The 19,020-nt window shown below is 37.4% G+C and overlaps 1 protein-coding gene across 8 annotated transcripts in view; it reads right to left on the minus strand.

The window, feature by feature from the left end:
- Positions 1-19,020, minus strand: part of INPP4B (inositol polyphosphate-4-phosphatase type II B) — an 822,790-nt gene that overhangs the window by 172,515 nt on the left and 631,255 nt on the right. For all 8 annotated transcript variants that reach the window (XM_005555983.5, XM_045391863.3, XM_065545524.2 and 5 more), the window contains 2 exons: positions 6,651-6,781; positions 6,177-6,281 (listed from right to left, as the gene is read on the minus strand). In XM_005555983.5, coding sequence (XP_005556040.1) covers positions 6,177-6,281; positions 6,651-6,781 — 236 coding nt within the window. The remainder of the gene's footprint in view (positions 1-6,176; positions 6,282-6,650; positions 6,782-19,020) is intronic.

Genomic DNA, 19,020 nt, shown 5'->3' on the forward strand with positions numbered 1-19,020 from the left:
TTAATAATAGAAATGAGATGATAATTCTATTTTTCCCAGAAGATCTTTCTAAAATTTCTACAACTATAAAATAGTGCTAAAGTCAAAAATGAAGACATGCTGACCTCATATCAAGGAACAATTTAAATATAATCCCCGATTTCAAAATGGCACGTAATATGCCTTTGACAGGAATGCAAGCCTTTAGGGATTTTTAAGGGAAATCTGTTTCAAAATAGTCCAAGCAATTTGACATCATTATTAAATATATCTAACGTAATTATGCTTCACTGATGAGGTGATACTCTCAAATTCTTGAGATACAGAAATCAGAGAGCTCTAGAAGCTCCTCTCTTTTGCTCCTTCCTTCTCTGCAGAGATTATAAAATGAAAGGCCAAAGAGGTTAGCTAATTCCTCCACAGTTAACACAGTAAATATTGGCTACTGTTCGACCTGATTTCAACTGCAGCTTTATGATATAAAATCATTTTTTAAACATATTTTAATTAAGCTTCTTTTCATACCAATTTACAGAATCCCACTTGAGATATTCGAAAAACAACAAACAAAAACAATGAGAGTGGGCGGGGCTGTGCTTGACAGGTGTGTTTCACTCATGCAAACTAAGGGCAAGCCCATTCATTCCCTGTGGGCTCAAATCAGGAACTGAAAAGCCATGAGAGACTATCTCTGCCTTTCCTCTCTTTTTGTGGACTGCCTTATTACTGTATGTCTGATTTTTCTTCCTTGTTGGTTCCCTAGAACACAATTAGAGTTAAATTCGTGAGGACAGATTGTCTCTGAATCCCCAAAGAGAATACACGAGTGAAACTCCATTGATTTAGCTTGGGTGAAGTGATCACACCAGACTCTCTTTTTATTTTTTTGCACATGCTGTGTCAGGCACTGCGATCACTCAAGCAGCTATATCTAAGGGGACCAGGCTCACAAAGTAAAACCATAGCTATATAGCTAATATTTACAAAACATTCATGCTTAGAGTTAGCTAATATATTAATAATGCAGAGTTACATAAAGAAGGCTTTCAGTACTATAGATTACAACGGATCCATAAACTGTGTCTGCTGTGAAACAAAGTAGCTGCTTTAGTTCGATTTCATTACATTTTAAAGCAAAATATTATACTTTTCTATTGTATATCTATAACATATAAAATAAAACAGAATATTACATTACAGGAATTTATATTCCATAATATTCACAATTGATGTGCCATGAAAATAAAATTTATTAAAGTATATTAGTATAAAATCTTTTGTTTTTAATTTTGGGGTTTACGTTTCATTCTTGTCACTGCTGGCTAAGATCTATTGTGGTGAGTATTCTACTTGTTGCATTTAGTTTAAGTGATGAATAAGGATGAAAAACTTAACTTAATGAGTTTCAGGGCACCCTAAGTTAACTGCAGGTTATTCCATTTGTCAGTATGAGACATGACAACATTAGTTTTGCTCAGTTACTTATTTCAAGAGCTACATATTAGCCTTGTATTTAGTGACTCTGCCAGCTATTGTTTGCAAAGCTTCCTCTCCAAATATAGCAGGCTTATTAGTCAAATGTGAAGACACAATTTACTAATGGTAAAAATGAAAAAAAAAAAAATTAGACCACATCCAAATAGCTTGCCAGTAAAATGCCAAGGCTTAGCCCATCTTACTTGCATTATTACCTTGCAATATTCAGCTAAACATTCAAATCAGTAGCCACAAATCTTAAATAAATTCAACTGCAATCCAAAATCTGTTAAATACATGTTATGAAAGAAAGTAGAATATTTGATTCACTACCATCCATGAAAACTTTTAAGCTTTTCATTTTGCAAATAATAAAATGACACTCAAAGAGGTCAAATAACACGGTTAAAGTCAAAGTAGTAAGTGGCAAGGACCCAAAATTTCAATGGAGTTTTCAACCTGTATTATAACATGTAGTTGGTGACCTAGTCTGCATAGCAGCTACTTAATCTGAACTCCAGTTTCAACTAATAACTTTTAATATTATATAAATATTTTTAAAACATAAGCTTGATAATTTAGCATGCTGTTATATATGCAATACAATTCTGTACTTTTCCCATTAATGTGGCTCTTAGGACATCTAGCCTTTTCCCATATTTTCTTTTTAGCTCTTCAAAGACCAGAACCAGTCTTTCTGCTAACTACTTTGTCAAAAATCTTCTAGTTTCTGGGTTGTACCCAAGATCTGTAACATTAATTTTTTTTTCTGTATTCCTTAGTATTTGTCATTACAAGTAAGAAATTCCTTTCAAAATCCTCTTGTGGGTTTGCTCGTACCTCCCAAGAAAGATACCTCAGAATGTGACTTTATTTGGAAACAAGGTCTTTACAGATATAATCTAGTTGAAATAAAGCCATTTATCCTATATAATTGTTGTCCTTAAAGGGGACATTTGGATACAGAAACAGACATACAGAGAGGGCAGGAGAACACCATGAGCAAGATAGAGGATTGGCATATAACATCAGCAGGCAAAGGATTACCAGCAAACCAGCACATACCAGGAAAGGCCAAGGAAGGAATACTCCATAGGTTTAAGGGGAAGCATGGCCCTGATGACATTTTTATTTCAGACTTCCAGTCCCCAGAATTGTGAAAAAATAAGTTTGGCTATTTTAGCAACCCAGTTTTTGGTGCTTTTCTATAACAGCTCTAGAAAACTAATACATATCCCAAACCAAACAAGTTAGAAAATGCATGCATGTATACACACACACACACACACACACACACACACACACACACACCCTTTTTGTTTGCTTTTCTAAATTTCTTTCTTTTAGTTGCCAGATTGTTTCTTTCAAATCTTCAAATCAGAGATTCAGAAACTAAACATATTGTCCTCATCCTATTTTACTCTATTTTTCAGATGGTACCTTGGACAACAGCATAGTACATGGTTCTTTCATTTTCAAGAAAGAAATATGAAGTAAAAGGCCACTTTGATCATAATTTCTCTTTGTTTGGTGGAAGTATTTTAAGGTTAATCAATAAACACTTGAATACATAATTAAGTATGAATTCATATGTATGTGGTCCCAAACAAATCTATCTGGTTTGATGATACTGTCATCTACCCACGGCTGTAAAGCAAATTATCCTTTTCCTTCCTTGCCTTATTCCCTCAGTCAGTAAGTATTTGCATGTGATGGTTTCTCCAAAATGCATCTTTAAGTCATCTTTAATCTAAACCTGGCTATTTCCTTAGTTCAAGACTTCGTTGATTTTTAATAGGTTCCTACTTGATCAATTTTCTCTAATTTCATCAGTTCTTATAAAACAGATCCATTTTGTTCCAGTGATGCAAAATGTCACATGTATAATAAAGCTACTATTATGTTATCAGTCTATGTGTTTTACACACCCTAACTCAATCAGGAATAAGAATGAAATTGCTTGGAAAGATTAAATAGCAGACTCAGCTCACGTAAAAAGTGGTAGTGCTACAATTCAAGCCCAAGGCTGTTACACTCTAAAATAATATAAACATTTTACTACATCATAAAAGCCTTTTCATTTTGGCTATTAGAAAAACATTATGTTGATTGTCAGATAGTTCTTAAGTATTTTAGTTTCTTTAACACTTGTAACACTTTGTTTTTGCTTATTTTATAAATCATTACCTATTCTATTCAAACTACTGACAGACACTCAGTAATTAAGGAAGAACTACTGTCTACTCCATTTTGTGCTGCTATAACATAATGCTATGGACTGAGCAACTTATATTAAAAAATATAAATTATTATCTAACAGTTCTGGAGGTTAGGAAGTCTAAGATCAAGGCACTGGTATCTGATGATGGCCTTCTGTTGTGCTTTTAAATGGTAGAAGGTGGAAAAGCAAGAGAGAACAAATGCTGTGAATCTACAAGGCAGAAGAGCTAAAGAGGGTAAACTTGCTTCTGACAGCTCTTTTTATCGTGGCATTAATTCACTCATAAGTGTAGCGTTCTCTTGATCCAAATGCCTCCCCTTAGGTCTCACCTCCCAACATTGTTGCACTGGGGATTAAGTTTCTAACACATGATTTTCGGGGATACATTCAGACCACAGCAGTTTCTAAATGCCTTGGGCCAATCCATCTCTCTTTTTATTCAGTTCTTTCATTTGACATAATCTGTGGTGAATAAGACCTAAATTAAAATTTCATATACTTGATCACCACATATAATAACATAATACATCAGAATAAGTATAATCACACTTAAACTTGCAAATCAGCTGATGATGTATATATGGTTGGTATGCAAACACTAGAAAACAATAAAGTTTAATTTTTCAGACTACAAAATTTCAGACAATTCTAAAGCAGAACTTAGATCTCACTTTCACGTTTTAAAACCATATTATTGAGATATGATTGACATATAAAAAGCGATATATATGTATACAACTTGATGACATTGGACATAAATACATACTCTTTAAACCATTACCACGACTTATGTCATAAGCCTATCAATCATCTCCAAAAGTTTCCTCTCTCTTTAATATTGCTATTATTATTAATGTGTATGTGTCTGATAAGAACACTTAACATAAGATCTATCCCCTCAGAAATTTTAAAGTATACAATATAGTACTGTGAACTATAGACACTATCCTGTACCATAACTCTCTAGGACTTATTCATCTTGCATAACTGCAACTTTGTACCCTTTGACTAATACCTCCTCTTTTCATCCTCCCCATAGCCTCCGGAAACCACCATTATACTCTCTGCTTCTATGAGTTTGACTATTTTAGATTCCTCATATAAGTAGTGTCATGTAATATTTGTTCCTCTGTATCCTGGCTTATTTCACTTAGCATAATATCCTCCAGGTTCATCCATGTTGTCTCACCATGGCAGCATTTTCTTCTCTATAAGGCCGAATAATATTCCATTCTTTGTACATATTACAATTTATCTTTTCACCCATTGATGGACATTTTTCTGTCTTGGCTACTGTGAACAATGCTGCCATGAATGTGGGAGTGCAAACACCTCTTTGAGATTCTCATTTCAATTATTTTGGATAAACACCCAGATGTGTGAATGTTGGACCCTATGGTAGCTTTATTTTTAGTTTTTTTAGGAACCTCCATATTTGTTTTTACAATAGTGGCTACACCAGTTTACATTTTCACTAACAGTGTACAACAGCTCTTGTGTTTTAACCTTTCTAAACCTGTAACTACTATGTTGTAACAAGGGCTACAAAACAGAGTGTCAGAATGAGAATTTAGATGTCTCTCTAAGTATGTTTGTATGCACTTTTAGGCACTTATCCTAAAGAATTTGATAACTTTGTGACCCCTAAAAGATGGGTACTAGTAAGATGACCACAGCATTAGTCTTTTAAACAGGGAAACATTTAAGAAGGAAAGGAAGCAAGGGTACCATTAACAATGGTCATAGGCATATGCAGGGACAGGGACATAATCTAGGACTTTTGCCAGCAAACCAGGGCATAAAGTCATCCTGAATTTGCATAATTGCTATAGTAATAAGTTAAGGAAAAGAGATGAAAAGATATTGGAAAGTATATTTTTGATAAATGGTGAGGGATTATTTATAATGGTAATAAATATGACACCATATTGGTCACTCTGGATCATTTTCAGGTACGTTCAGAAAAACCTATCTATTTCTCTTTGACAAATATTTCTTACAACTGATTACTTTTAAATACTCTACCACCTTCTACCTTACTATACTCACTTTTTTCCCCATAGAAAAGGGGGCTTCTATTGATAATTACCAGTAAGTCATAAAAACCTGGCATATTAGTCGACTTTGGGGCTTTGGTTTCTCAAGACAGGAAAAATATGAGCAAATTTCGTTTTTTCTTTCTTTTTTTTCCCCTAATTCAAGTGAGCACAAGTGTTACCTATTAGCCACCGTTAATACTACTTAAGGATGCTATTACTCATTTTGCATTTTCATCTCTACCTCAATCCAGGTGCCACAATCATAAAATATTTCTCAAAAATACAGCAACAAAAATATCAGAGTCTCTTTAGCAGGATTTAAGGTCATTATGAGGTTCAATTGTTTCATTTTCAACTTTATATAATTGTTAAACTTGACTTCTGCCAATACTCAAGCTGTTCAAAGAAGTACATACTGTAATATAATTTGCCATTTTGAAAAGAATAATTTATGATGATACCTTTCAAGTGAGGGCTGTGTACCTGCATTCTTTGCAGATGTAGATTTACTGGAACAAATTCTAATGTTTTCTCTCCTTTGCTGCTGCTTGATTTGAAAGAGGACCCTGATGGAAACCAGAAATGAAACATTATTAGTAAATAATGATAAATCAATATGCATGTTAAAAGATAAACCTGACAGAAAAATGTTAAAATAACTTCAGAAAGAAAAACATATCCTATATTTATGAGTTGCTTTTCTTCTTAGAAATTCAATATTTTAAAAAATTTTCTCAATTATTCACGTAATAATTCTGTAAGGTAAAATAGGGTATTGTTTTCTTTGTTTTAAGATGTTAAAGTTAGAAGTAAAAGAGTTTTAAAAAAAAATCTCCAGTTCTCCTATCTACATAAAATCAGTTTATTATTATTTTTTCATTTCACAAGCAGGAAATGCAATTCACTTTGAGTAAGTAGAGTTATTGCTTCCACACCTGTTTCCTTGCTCAGTTCTGTCAGAATGTCTTGGTACATATTCACCATTTGGTCACAGTGAGTAAGGACATTTTTTCGCAGATTGTCCCAATGTGGAGAAAGCTCACCAAGTTCTTTTATCTCCTGGTTTCTGTTAAGAGTGGAAGAGAGGAAAAACTTTACTTTTATCTTAAATCCATAGACACATAACCCTTAGTCAGACTTGTCAAGATAGTAAGAAATTATTTCATCATAATTACCAGGAAAGTTCTATGAGCTTATTAGCTTAAATATTTTTAAAAAATTATTTTAGCACACAAAAAATATGAATAGTTTAGACCACACAAATAAAAACATATGTCAAAGGGCAAAAAATTAGAAATGTTAAATTCCCTGATGAAATTTTCACGAAGATGGCAGACTTCCTATTCTTATATACATAGGGAAGATATCAGTTAAAAAGCAAATCGTAAAACCTCTATGTAAAGATGGCTAAGTTTTTAAGTTTCAACGATACAGAATCAAAGAATGTGGGAAGGGATATCTGACCATGTTGGAAGCAAACATGAGATACTTAGGTAATTCCGTTTATATATAATATAGTTACAAATATTTCTTTAAAAAGCAAAAGCCCGGCCGGGCGCGGAGGCTCACGCCTGTAATCCCAGCACTTTGGGAGTCCGAGGTGGGTGGATCACCTGAGGTCAGGAGTTCAAGACAAGCCTGGCCAACATGGTGAAACCCTGTCTCTACTAAAAATACAAAACTTAGCCAGGCGTGGTGGCGTGTGCCTGTAGTCCCAGCTACTCAGGAGGCTGAGGCAGGAGAATCTCTAGAACTCATGAGATGGAGGTTGTAGGGAGTCGAGATTGGGTCACTACACTCCAGCCTGGGTGACAAAGCGAGACTCTGTCTCCCCCCCCCCAAAAAAAAGCCCGAATAACAAATAAATGGTATTGTCAGGTATGGTTTTATTGGCTTCAGCTTCTGCCAAAAGGACAATGTATGAAACTACTGTATGTGTATGCATTGTTCTGTCCTTATCAAAAAGAAGAGCTAACCATGTCATTTAGGCTTCAATTACTAACTTTTATCTAAATCTCTACCCTTTAGCCAAGTTAATTTAAATCATCAGAATGCCTTTTTAAAATTATAGTGATAAATGGTCCAATATGCTGCTTGGTTAGATCTCTTATTCATTTCTGTAACCTTTTACCAACAACATTTTCATGAGGCTAATTTAACCAGTAATAATGAAGCTTCTTTGCTATTTTGGCCATGAAACATGCTAAATACCAAGCTAATAAATTCACAAGCTGTAGAATCTTTAACATTCTGTTAAATGCAAGAATAATGGATGGTGTGCAAAAATGTGACTTGCTTTCAAATGGTTGTAGCTGTCTTTGTTTTGTTCCAATGGGATTGCAATTTTGAATTGCTGCAATTTTCATCTGAGGTCTTTATAATTTTTGTGAACATTCATGTCACTCTCAACTTTTCCAAAGATTAGTATTCATGATGAAGCACTCATGGAAGAAAAAGTAATTAATCAATAGACAATAGAGTAAAAAAAAAAAAAAAAAAAAAATCATGACCAAATAAGAGACAAAGAGAAGGTTGAAGATTGGGGAGTTAACTTCTTGTTTGCACTCAAACGGCAGGATGTACAAGTTTAGGAAAAAGCAACAACCACTAAAGCAAACAAGTAATTCCAAAAGATTGATATATCCAAGTCCAGAAGAATCTGAGCAATTAGGTTGTATCTGAGATATATAGCAAGTGTAATATATCAACTTAATATGTAAAGTTTCAGTTTTGCTTTCAACATACAGTTATAATGAAAATATTAGCTAACAATTCTTATTTAATACTAATAGATGCACCATATGGTTACAATTTGTATTGTCTCTAAATTATTATCAGAAAGAATAATTAAAGGGGAGATGACGAGGAAGGTAGAAGAGTGATAGTGAAGCCCCTGACTACATTCTGGGATAGTGGGGGTGGTGTACATTCCCTTGCCTAAGATAAGTTTGGCAAAATGTAATCAGAAAAGTTTAGTGTTCTGTGAGGAGTGCCTTAATACAAGCTGTGAGGACTCCATAATTTTTGTTTAAAATTTATTGCACTCTTCCATTATGCCACAATTTATAAAGAGAAGGATACTGATGAATCTGTTTGTTTTAAGAAATGACAGTAAAAATAGGTACACATTCTGAAAAGGACAAACAACGAGCATACTGTCTCTCTGCACTGAGAAAAGTTCCAATATAGGGGAACTACATGATAAAAGTGCAATAAACCAGACAGAGTAATGAAAACATTGCAAAACAAAATGGAGCAGGGTAAGAGACACACTGCATTTATTAAAAAAGAAATTAATAAGCACATTAATTTCATTAAAGAAGAGAGGTATATTCATACTTTAAAATAGAGAAAGATAGAAGATAACTTGGTGCATGAAAATTGGTAAACTTTCCAATCAGGAAGCCTAGGGCTATTTATTCATAAAGACATTTTAATTTGTCACTCAGTGTTCAAAAAACTTCCTGGATTAAAACCTTTGCTTGGCATCTCAATCCAGATTCTCTAGGAAGCACAGAATGAGATTAAGCAATGCCAGGTCAACCACAAGGAGGTAAAAAAAGAAGTGATACAGGGAAGAGAAGAAAGCAGCCACAAGGTGGTACATGACTGAGCTGGGCAGAACTTCACAAGAAAACGTGGTCTGCTATTTGGTCATGTGAAACAAACCTAAAGAAGTCATTTGGAACCTTTGTACCTTGGAACAGTTAGTCAGAGAGAGGAACATTTACATGTCAGTTGCTTGTCATACTCTATGTTTCATTGATAAAGATTCATCCTACAGGTCATTAAGTCCTCTGCCTTTTATGATTTCATAATCTGCCCCTTTGTGTAGCCACTGGGGAAACCATACTCTAACGGAGATAGAATTTTCCTGGGTGTGTCCCTATATGACAGTTGCCAAAACTACTGTGAATCCTTCCATGGTGGTTGCTACTGGGGACACGCTAATGCCTTGTCTTCACCTTGAGAGAGGCTAATATAGTAAATGGTGTTAAGAGATAAGGTGACAGTGGTGGCAATATCTGAGGCTCACCATTGAGCAAGTGGTCAAAAACGTGAAGACATGTTAGGATTGTAAGGTTTTAATCCTTAGGATTAGGATTGAGCCAATGTAGAAAAGCACACAAACTGGGCCCAGGACAGACAACCCCATGTACAACTCAGATGTACTTGCACCATCTACTGACAACCCGATAGCATGCAAAATAAGATCCCTCACATATTTCCCAAGAGGAGAGTCTAAGTACAGTCCTTTAGAATGACGGCAAGCTGCGATTCCCCAGAGACTTAAAAGAGCGGTAATAAATCCAGCCACAATATTCAATCCTCCAACTAGTTCTTAAGGCCTTAATTGACATTCATCACCTATCTCCTTTACCATGAATCCCAGATTTTCCTCCATACTCTACCAGCATTTTCAGCTGATCTGAGCTGCTGCTGAGTAGGGTGTTGCAGACCTAAATCCTGATGAATTAAGCCCTTAGTTTTCTTGCTTCTATGGAGTCTTGGTTGCTGTAATTTCTCCTTCCCATCAGGGCGTGGAGTACTTCTAAGTTTCAGACATATTTTGCCTCGCTCAGATTCTGTGGCAGTAGCCCTATCTCCTCATGGTGGTGAGTATGGATATCTCACACCATTTTTTTGGTCTATCGTCGTGAGGAACACCAGATCACATATGGAACCAATCACAGCTTCCACTTAAGTGGGATTCTAATTGTGTCCCCTGACAGAACAGCACTGCTCCCCTGACTACACCACAAGAACCAGGATTCTAAGTGGCAAAGTATAAAGTTGTAGGAAAAGGTAGTGCAAATACCACAAGCAGATCACTGCTATTGATTACAGGAAGGGGCTACCCTTAGTCCCAGGACTGTGGGTCCTGGGTATGATAAATACAACATTCTATATCAGCGATTGGTTTGGTGTATTTCCCAATCCTAATCCTAGAGGGTAGTATCCCAATTCTAAGGTTTTTCCTCATGCTGGTGTCTTGGCTGAACTTTTCATGATTAATATTATTCCGCTGTACCATCAGGCTTGTCGCTGTTGGGTGATGAATCACATTATGACCATAAGCTTACTGTTGTGCCTTCTTTGATACAGCAGCAAATGTCCCTTAGTAGAAGCAATATTATATGGGGCACCATATCATTGGATCAGTCATTCTTAGGCTATCAGATGTGGGTGCCAGTGAAAGCACAGTAAGCGGAAAGACAAACACATATCTAGACCATAATTCATCCACTTAGGACAAATTGCTGCCTGCTCCAAAGTGGAGAAGATGCAACTTAATTTGCCTGCCACCCAACAGATGTTGGGTCTCTATTGTACCCTGGAGGAATGGTACCATCTCAGTGGCTCACTGTCAGTCTGCTTCTGGCATTTGATAGTTAGAAGCGACAATAGCTATATTAGCTTTGGAAAGGGAGGCCATGTCCTGGGTCCACGCATTTTCCCTGCTTCTGTCGCTAAGATCTAAGTCCAACCACAATAGATCATTCTCCTCATGGGTCTATTGCACAAACTCTGCAGTAACTGAGAAAGGAGGCTGGCTAATATCCACTAGACACGTGACAATGTCCACCTGGTAGCAGAAAGCTTCCTCTGCAGTATTTACTCTCTGATAGGCATGGTTTTGACTGTGCTCACTCCTACAGCCCCATCTACATGTCTCTTGCTCATATCCCTTATATTTGATTTTCTAGTCTTATTTCTTTCAGGCCCATCAGATTATTAACTCTGCCAAAGCTCAATGTACATCTGCACCTAAGGTTACCTCCTTCTCTACATGAAGGGAACACCAAGTAAACGCTTTGCTGATCTTCCCACTGGGTAAATTTCCTTCATTATTGACCGTGAAGTCCACCCAACATGTCAGGCTGACCCGTTTTTATACCAGCACAAGTTCTTTCCTCCTCCATGAGACAGTCATAGGGAACTCTTAAGGGTGTGAGTTGAGTACATGTTGAATGTACTCTCTAGAGTATATTCAGGAACTCTAAAGGTCTGTAATGACACTTTCCTATTTGCTTTTCCTAAAGATTCCACATAACAGAGTTGTTTCTCACCACAGACACTTTCAGCCCCATTGGCTCTCCTTGGTCACCCCAGGATTTATAATACAGTCTGGATCTTCTGGGATGTCCTTCTTGAATGGGCCCCACTTGTGACATTCTGCTGTTTAACTCAATGGTTTAACATATATTTATAAAGGGGTTGATTAGCAGTTAGTTAAGCACTAGACAAAAGGTCTTAATGATACGTGAATCAGAAATATAGTCCAAAGCACATCAATTCTTTTTTCTTTTTTGAGATGGAGTCTTGCTCTGCTGCCCAGGTTTAAGTACAGCAGCATGATCTCAGCTCACTGCAACCTCCGCCTCCCTGGTTCCAGTGATTCTCCTGCCTCAGCCTTCCAAGTAGCTGGGACTACAGGCACCTGCAATCATGCCCTGCTAATCTTCATATTTTTAGTAGAGATGAGGTTTCACCATGTTAGTCAGGCTGGTCTCGAACTCCTGACCTCAGGTGATCCACCCGTCTCAGCCTCCCAAAGTGCTGGGATTACAGGCGTGAGTCACTGTGCCCGGCTCAGCGGGTTAATTATTTGCATAGATGAAAAAAAGACCTTTATTGTGTATGTACACATATGTGTTACACTACTTATTTTCCTCATTATTTGTCATCATACCACAATATGTTAGAGGTGTGGCAACCACATATGCCAGTTTATACCTGTTATTCCACTGTAATTATTAATACTACTTTTATTCTCAAAATATTTATACTAGATTGTCTAAGTTATAAGATATCAGAGTTCATATAAGAATCATAAGCTCCCAGGATGCTACAGTTGGAAGGAAGCTCAGAAAATAACCTGAACCCTCATGTTTCACAGATGGAGAAGCTAAGGTAAAATCACTTGTTTATCTCAGAGTCACTAGAATACCCTAAAGCTTTTAGACTGTAATCCCCAAGCCCACTCTTCCCTTACCTCACATTATTCTCCACTATACAATGAAGAAACACAAGACAAACAGCAACAAAAATAAAAACAAAAAGCAAACAAATGGAGTGTACTTAATGAAGGTAGGTTGTGAGTGGGATTTGGAACCTAGGCTATTGATTTACAGAACTACATTTGTAAACTTTCACATGCTTTAAAAACTAAACCTAAAACCCCGTCTCCACTAAAAAATACAAAAAACTAGCCGGGCGAGGTGGCGGGCGCCTGTAGTCCCAGCTACTCGGGAGGCTGAGGCAGGAGAATGGCGTGAACCCGGGAGGCGGAGCTTGCAGTGAGCTGAGATCCGGCCACTGCACTCCAGCCTGGGCGACAGAGCGAGACTCTTGTCTCAAAAAAAAAAAAAAAAAAAAAAAACTAAACCTAAACAAAAGATAAATTATTATTTGGGATTTTTAACTCCTGGATATTTTAGTTTGAATGGCACGCCTACCAGTTACTACACAATAACTGAAATGTTCTAAAACATATTCAAGAGCATAATGGTGTCCGGAATTATAAGACCCAAAGATAACAGCACCCTGTGGTCCAGTCTCTGCATGTTGCTTCATTGATATAAGAAGCAATTTGCACTTTGGGAGGCCGAGACAGGCAGATCACGAGGTCAGGAGATCAAGACCATCCTGGCTAACACGGTGAAACCCCGTCTCTACTAAAAATACAAAATATTAGCCAGGCGTGGTGGCGGGCGCCTATAGTCCCAGCTACTTGGGAGGCTGAGGCAGGAGAATGGTGTGAACCTGGCAGGAGGAGCTTGCAGTGAGCTGAGATCCGGCCACTGCACTCCAGCCTGGGCGACACAGCAAGACTCTGTCTCAAAAAAAAAAAAAAAAAAAAAAAAAAGAAGCAATCTGACATTACTGTTATAATTAAACAGTTGCATACCATTACAAAGCCTTTGGCATGAGTAGCAAAGGAGATTAGCTACATAAATGCATTTTTTAATTCATAGAAAAATAGGTTTTAGAATACCCCTTTCCTATCTGTAAACATTCTCATTTTACTCACAGTCACAAAAACTTATACTTTCAAAAGTTCTCTCTTTCAATCACTACTTTGCAATAACAACAAAATAATTCTTCCTGGAAAATCCACCCCCTTGCTAAACACATACAATCTCATGAATTCATTGCTTTACTCTCACTAGAGCTCTGTCTCCAAAACAAATCTTCTAACCTGTCTCTAGCTTCTCCCAGTTCTGCAAGAGTCCAACAGGTTGACACAAGAAGTTAGGGAGAAAAGACTGAATAATAAAATATTAATAAGCTTAGGCCTCTTACACATTAAACACTTTTGGGGACTTACTTCCATCTGCTCCATTTCCCTTTGCTGACTACAAAAATAAAAGGCAAATCACACAAAATAAATCTCCAAAGGAGACATATAATTGCTAAGGTCTATTCAGGAAACATCTAGTGCTCTATAGATCCCTGCATTCTAACAGCAAAGTATGACATTCTTGATACTTGATGAAATATTCATACAGATGTCTGGAAATAACCTCATGAAGTACTTTTTGTCTATATGGCTCGCTTTGTCTTACTGTGTTTAAATATTTCAAAAACACATGCTTTTTATTTTCAGTAAAATTGCAAGTTTCTGGAAGTCATTATATCCTCTGAACCTTCCACAATGTAGAACACCCTACTAATTATATGACATGTTTAAAACACAAGCTATTTTAAAACATGATGAGAAAATGAGATTAAAAGACAAAACAAAACAACTCTGTGAAGAACAAAGAGAAATAATTAAGGACAGAGTGAATCACAGAATAACTGGGAAAAAAGTAACCAAATGCGCTTTAATTTTGATACATATAATGCATAAAATATTGTCAGGAATATTAAACAGATAAGTGTTTTTTTACATTTTACTCCTTACATCCCTGGGGCTGTTGTGGCTATAGGGACTCGGTAAGTATTGGACAAATTAGGGCAAGTAAATGAATAGGCCTCAGGTTCTTTCCTTTACTGTACCAACCCAGCAGCTCCAACTATTTCTCTTTAATTCACATTGGAATTCTGTGTACAATTCTGTTTGGAAAACAAAAGTTACCGGGGGGGGGGGGGGGGGGGCCGGGGGGGGAAGAAGAAGAAGGCTTAAGATCACCAAAATAGAAAATTGTAGCTCTATTTAAAGCTTCTATTTAAAACACAGCATTAAAGCCCACTGATGATATATTCAAGGAGGGATTTCCAACATGGGGCAAAAGTGCTTTGAGCATGTGAGTGGCAGAGACTATCTTTATTCATCTTTTTATCCGACCACAGCCTCCTACCCATGGGAAGTATCCGAGATGAGCTTGAGCTTGTTGACTTAATAAATGAAGTTTGCTTGCAGATTGTTCTTATATTTTCCTAAAATTTAGGATAAAGTCAAAATATAGACTAACCCTAAAGTAGAGTGCTAAGCTCTGCCAAGTTTCAGTGCAGAAATGAGACATTGTACGCCTGTAATCCCAGCACTTTGGGAGGCCGAGGCGAGCAGATCACGAGGTCAGGAGATCAAGACCATCCTGGCTAACACGGTGAAACCCCGTCTCTACTAAAAATACAAAAAAATTAGCCGGGCATGGCGGCAGGCTCCTGTAGTCCCAGCTACTTGGGAGGCTGAGGCAGGAGAATGGCGTGAACCCGGGAGGCGGAGCTTGCAGTGAGCCGAGATCGCGCCACTGCACTCCAGCCTGGGCGACAGAGTGAGACTCCGTCTCAAAAAACAAACAAAAAAAAAAAGAAATGAGACATTGTTCAGTCTTCTAACCTTGTATGATGTAGGTCTATAATCCTAGATTAAGCAAGTCTTCCTTAGGGATAGAGAAAGATTTGAAAAATTTATCTTCATATGGCATTTCCTACTGTGATGGTTAATCCTATATGTCAACTTGGTTGGGCCACAGGGTGCCAAGATATTTGGTCAACAGTATTCTGAGTGTTTCCATGAGGGCATTTTTGAGGCAGATTAACATTTGACTTGGTAGCCTCAGTACAGCCCACTGCCCTCTCTAACTTGGGTGAGCCTAATTCAATCAGGTGGAGGCCTGAATAGAATAAGAGGCTGACACTTCCCCCAAGTGAGAGAGGATTCTCCTGCCTGACTGCCTTCAAACTGAGACTTTGCTTTTTTCCTGCCTTTGAACTCAGACTGACACTCTAGACTGGAACCACACCATCGGCTCTATTGGGTCTCCAGCTTGCCTACTTAACCTGCAAATCTTGGGACTTGTCAGCTTGCATAATGATGTGAGCCAATTCTTTCCTTCTTTTTTTTTTTTGAGACAGAGTCTCGCTGTGTCTCCCAGGCTGGAGTGCAGTGGCATGATCTCGGCTCACTGCAAGCTCCGCCTCCAGGGTTCACGCCATTTTCCCGCCTCAGCCTCCCAAGTAGCTGGGACTACAGGCGCCCGCCACCACGCCCGGCTAGTTTTTTTTTTTTTTTTTTGTATTTTTAGTAGAGACGGGGTTTCACCATGTTAACCAGGATAGTCTCGATCTCCTGACTTTGTGATCCACTCGCCTCGGCCTCCCAAAGTGCTGGGATTACAGGCTTGAGCCACTGCGCCCGGCCGTGAGCCAATTCTTTCTAATAAATCGTGTTTGTGTGTGTGTGTGTGTGTGTGTGTGTGTGTGTGTTCTACTGTGTTTCTCTATGGAACCCCGACCCACACACTAACTATGCTGGGATTCCATTGCACTGATTTCTCTCTGCTTAGTGCATAAGAAGCTGAGAGGCAGGCCAGTTGGTGGTGGTGGGAGAGAGATGGAAGGAAATCATCCAGAATATAGTTTAAGCTCTTCCATGGGCTTTTATCCTCCTACCACATTTTACAAATGCTCTCCTGACTTGTTCAAAAGAAAAACGACTACAGAGATGTTCGACTTGTCTAAGGGACATGCACAAGAAATCTCTGTAGTTCTGAGGCCAACATTCTGTGTGCAAGCACCTATGATATTGGAAGCGTGAACCAGAACTGGTAAACTTTAAAAATCTGGGTATATAAATTCAAAAATGTCAGAAATTATGGAAGGTAATTAGTGTAATGAGTATCTGAGAATACCAGGCAATTAATTTACAGAAGAGTAGTAAGACAAAGTAGCCTGATAGAAATGTATACACCAAAGGAAATAGCCCAGTATGAGAGACAGAAACATGTTATTTGAGACTGTTATAATTTAAGTAAATAGAAATATTTCTCCACAAGGAACTCTATAATACCATTTTTAAAAATAAAAATAGCTATAGAACTTAAATAAAGCCTTTTGTTAGTTATTACACAGTAAAACTACACATGGTATGCATAGGTAGAAAGTTTAACAGCCAAGGTGCTTTCATTCATTAAACAAAATTAGACCTTAAATCAAACTTAAAAGAAGTCATAAAAAAATTATTCACTAGGAAAAAAATTAAATACTAAATAGTCAGTGAAGAATAGACTACATAAATGACTGGCAGGTGGCTTCAATTTCATAAAGTGGTTGGGTGACACCATAAAACTGCGCAAAGTTCAACTGGATGTCAGGTTTCACAGCATATTCAGCTCACAATTCAAAATGTCTATACTTTAACCCATACAAGGATAAAAACTGCATCCATAAATCACAGGCCTATTTTTTAAAATACATTCCTATAAATGACAATGTGGTTAATGTTGCAAGCCATGAGCCACTATTTCAGGGAAAAACAACTGAATATTCCAAGTGGTCATTCACTCCAATTTTCACTTGAAGTTAAAATAACGGCTTATTGTACTACACACACAATTAAGCCTCAAGTTATATACAAAGACTGACAGTTGGAACACAGTTATTACAGGATTTAGTTGTAATCACAAAATCTGTTTGTATCTGATAAACAGCCAGATTCTATTATTTAATTTTAGGTAACTGCATTAGAAAAAAAATGAAGAACAATAAGTATGTCTTTTTCCAAACTAAGAATCTATTTGCTATTCTTGATAAAGTTAAATTGGTATTTATTTACTTCTAAATAACATCTAGTTTACCCTTCATAGTTTGCGTTAAAGTTATGAAACATGGCCAGCATTTATTTTTTAGTATTTTAAAGCTCAGTGCTCCTCTATTGTCTAAAGCAGTGGTAGTTGCATTGTGTGAAGATGTCTCACAAATCCACATATGTTCATTACATGCCTTTTCATTCTAAGTAGCCATGGAAATTATGAAATGTACTTAAAAGCTGTTAAAACAAGAAAGAGTACTAATACTCTCATCACATTTTAATAATTTTTGCCCATAATTTCAGAAATAGAGAACATTTCTGGATACCACCCCTTTAAATTCCTCCACCCCTGGACTTGGATGGAGGATGTTGTCCAGTTTCATAGGTAGAAGGAATTCAGCAGGCTCCACTGGATATTCTATGTCACATTTGTTTGGTTAGTGGACACCATAAGATTTTCCAGGTGTTATCCCTTTTGATAATCAAGGTTACTTTTGCATAGAAAAGATCCCTTCCTTTGATTTCATAACAATCCTCTGAGATCATTGCCCCACTGCTGCACCAAACAAAATAAAAAATTCAGTCGTACTAGGTATATTTCAAATGTTCAATAGCCACAAATGACTAGCCTATGGGGTGGTACAGTACAGAGCATTTCTATCATCACAGAATGTTCTTTTGGACAATATCACTCTAGACAAATGACTGAGAAGTAAAGTGACTTGGTTGATGCTACATTGCCAGTAAATGGTTGATTCAGAACATGTACTCAGGTCCTAGGAATTCAAATCCTGTTATCGTTTTTATGTAAATTCTTGGGGGAGTACAGTTTCTCCTATAAAAGTGTCCCTGAATAGAAGGACAAGATTAGAAGCTCCTACCTGAGGGGCTCATCCGAATGTAACTTTCAAATAGTTCAACTGAGCTGGTTCAAATATTTTCTTTGAACGTGCATTGAACAGACAGTCTTGGCTATAGCGACTGCTGGAAAGCCAACCAACACAACAAAATGTGTATTTACGTCCTAGTCGTTTAACAATTACTTATAGACAGGCGGATCACGAGGTCAGGAGATCGAGACCATCCTGGCTAACACGGTGAAACTCCGTCTCTACTAAAAAATACAAAAAAACTAGCCAGGTGAGGTGGTGGGCACCTGTAGTCCCAGCTACTTGGGAGGCAAGGGCAGGAGAATGGCGTGAACCTGGGAGGCAGAGCTTGCAGTGAGCTGAGATCCGGCCACTGCACTCCAGCCTGGGCGACAGAGCAAGACTCCGTCTCAAAAAAACAAACAAACAAACAATTACTTATAGAGTGCTTCT

This window comes from Macaca fascicularis, chromosome 5 (assembly GCF_037993035.2).
Source record: "Macaca fascicularis isolate 582-1 chromosome 5, T2T-MFA8v1.1".
NCBI lineage: Eukaryota > Metazoa > Chordata > Mammalia > Primates > Cercopithecidae > Macaca > Macaca fascicularis.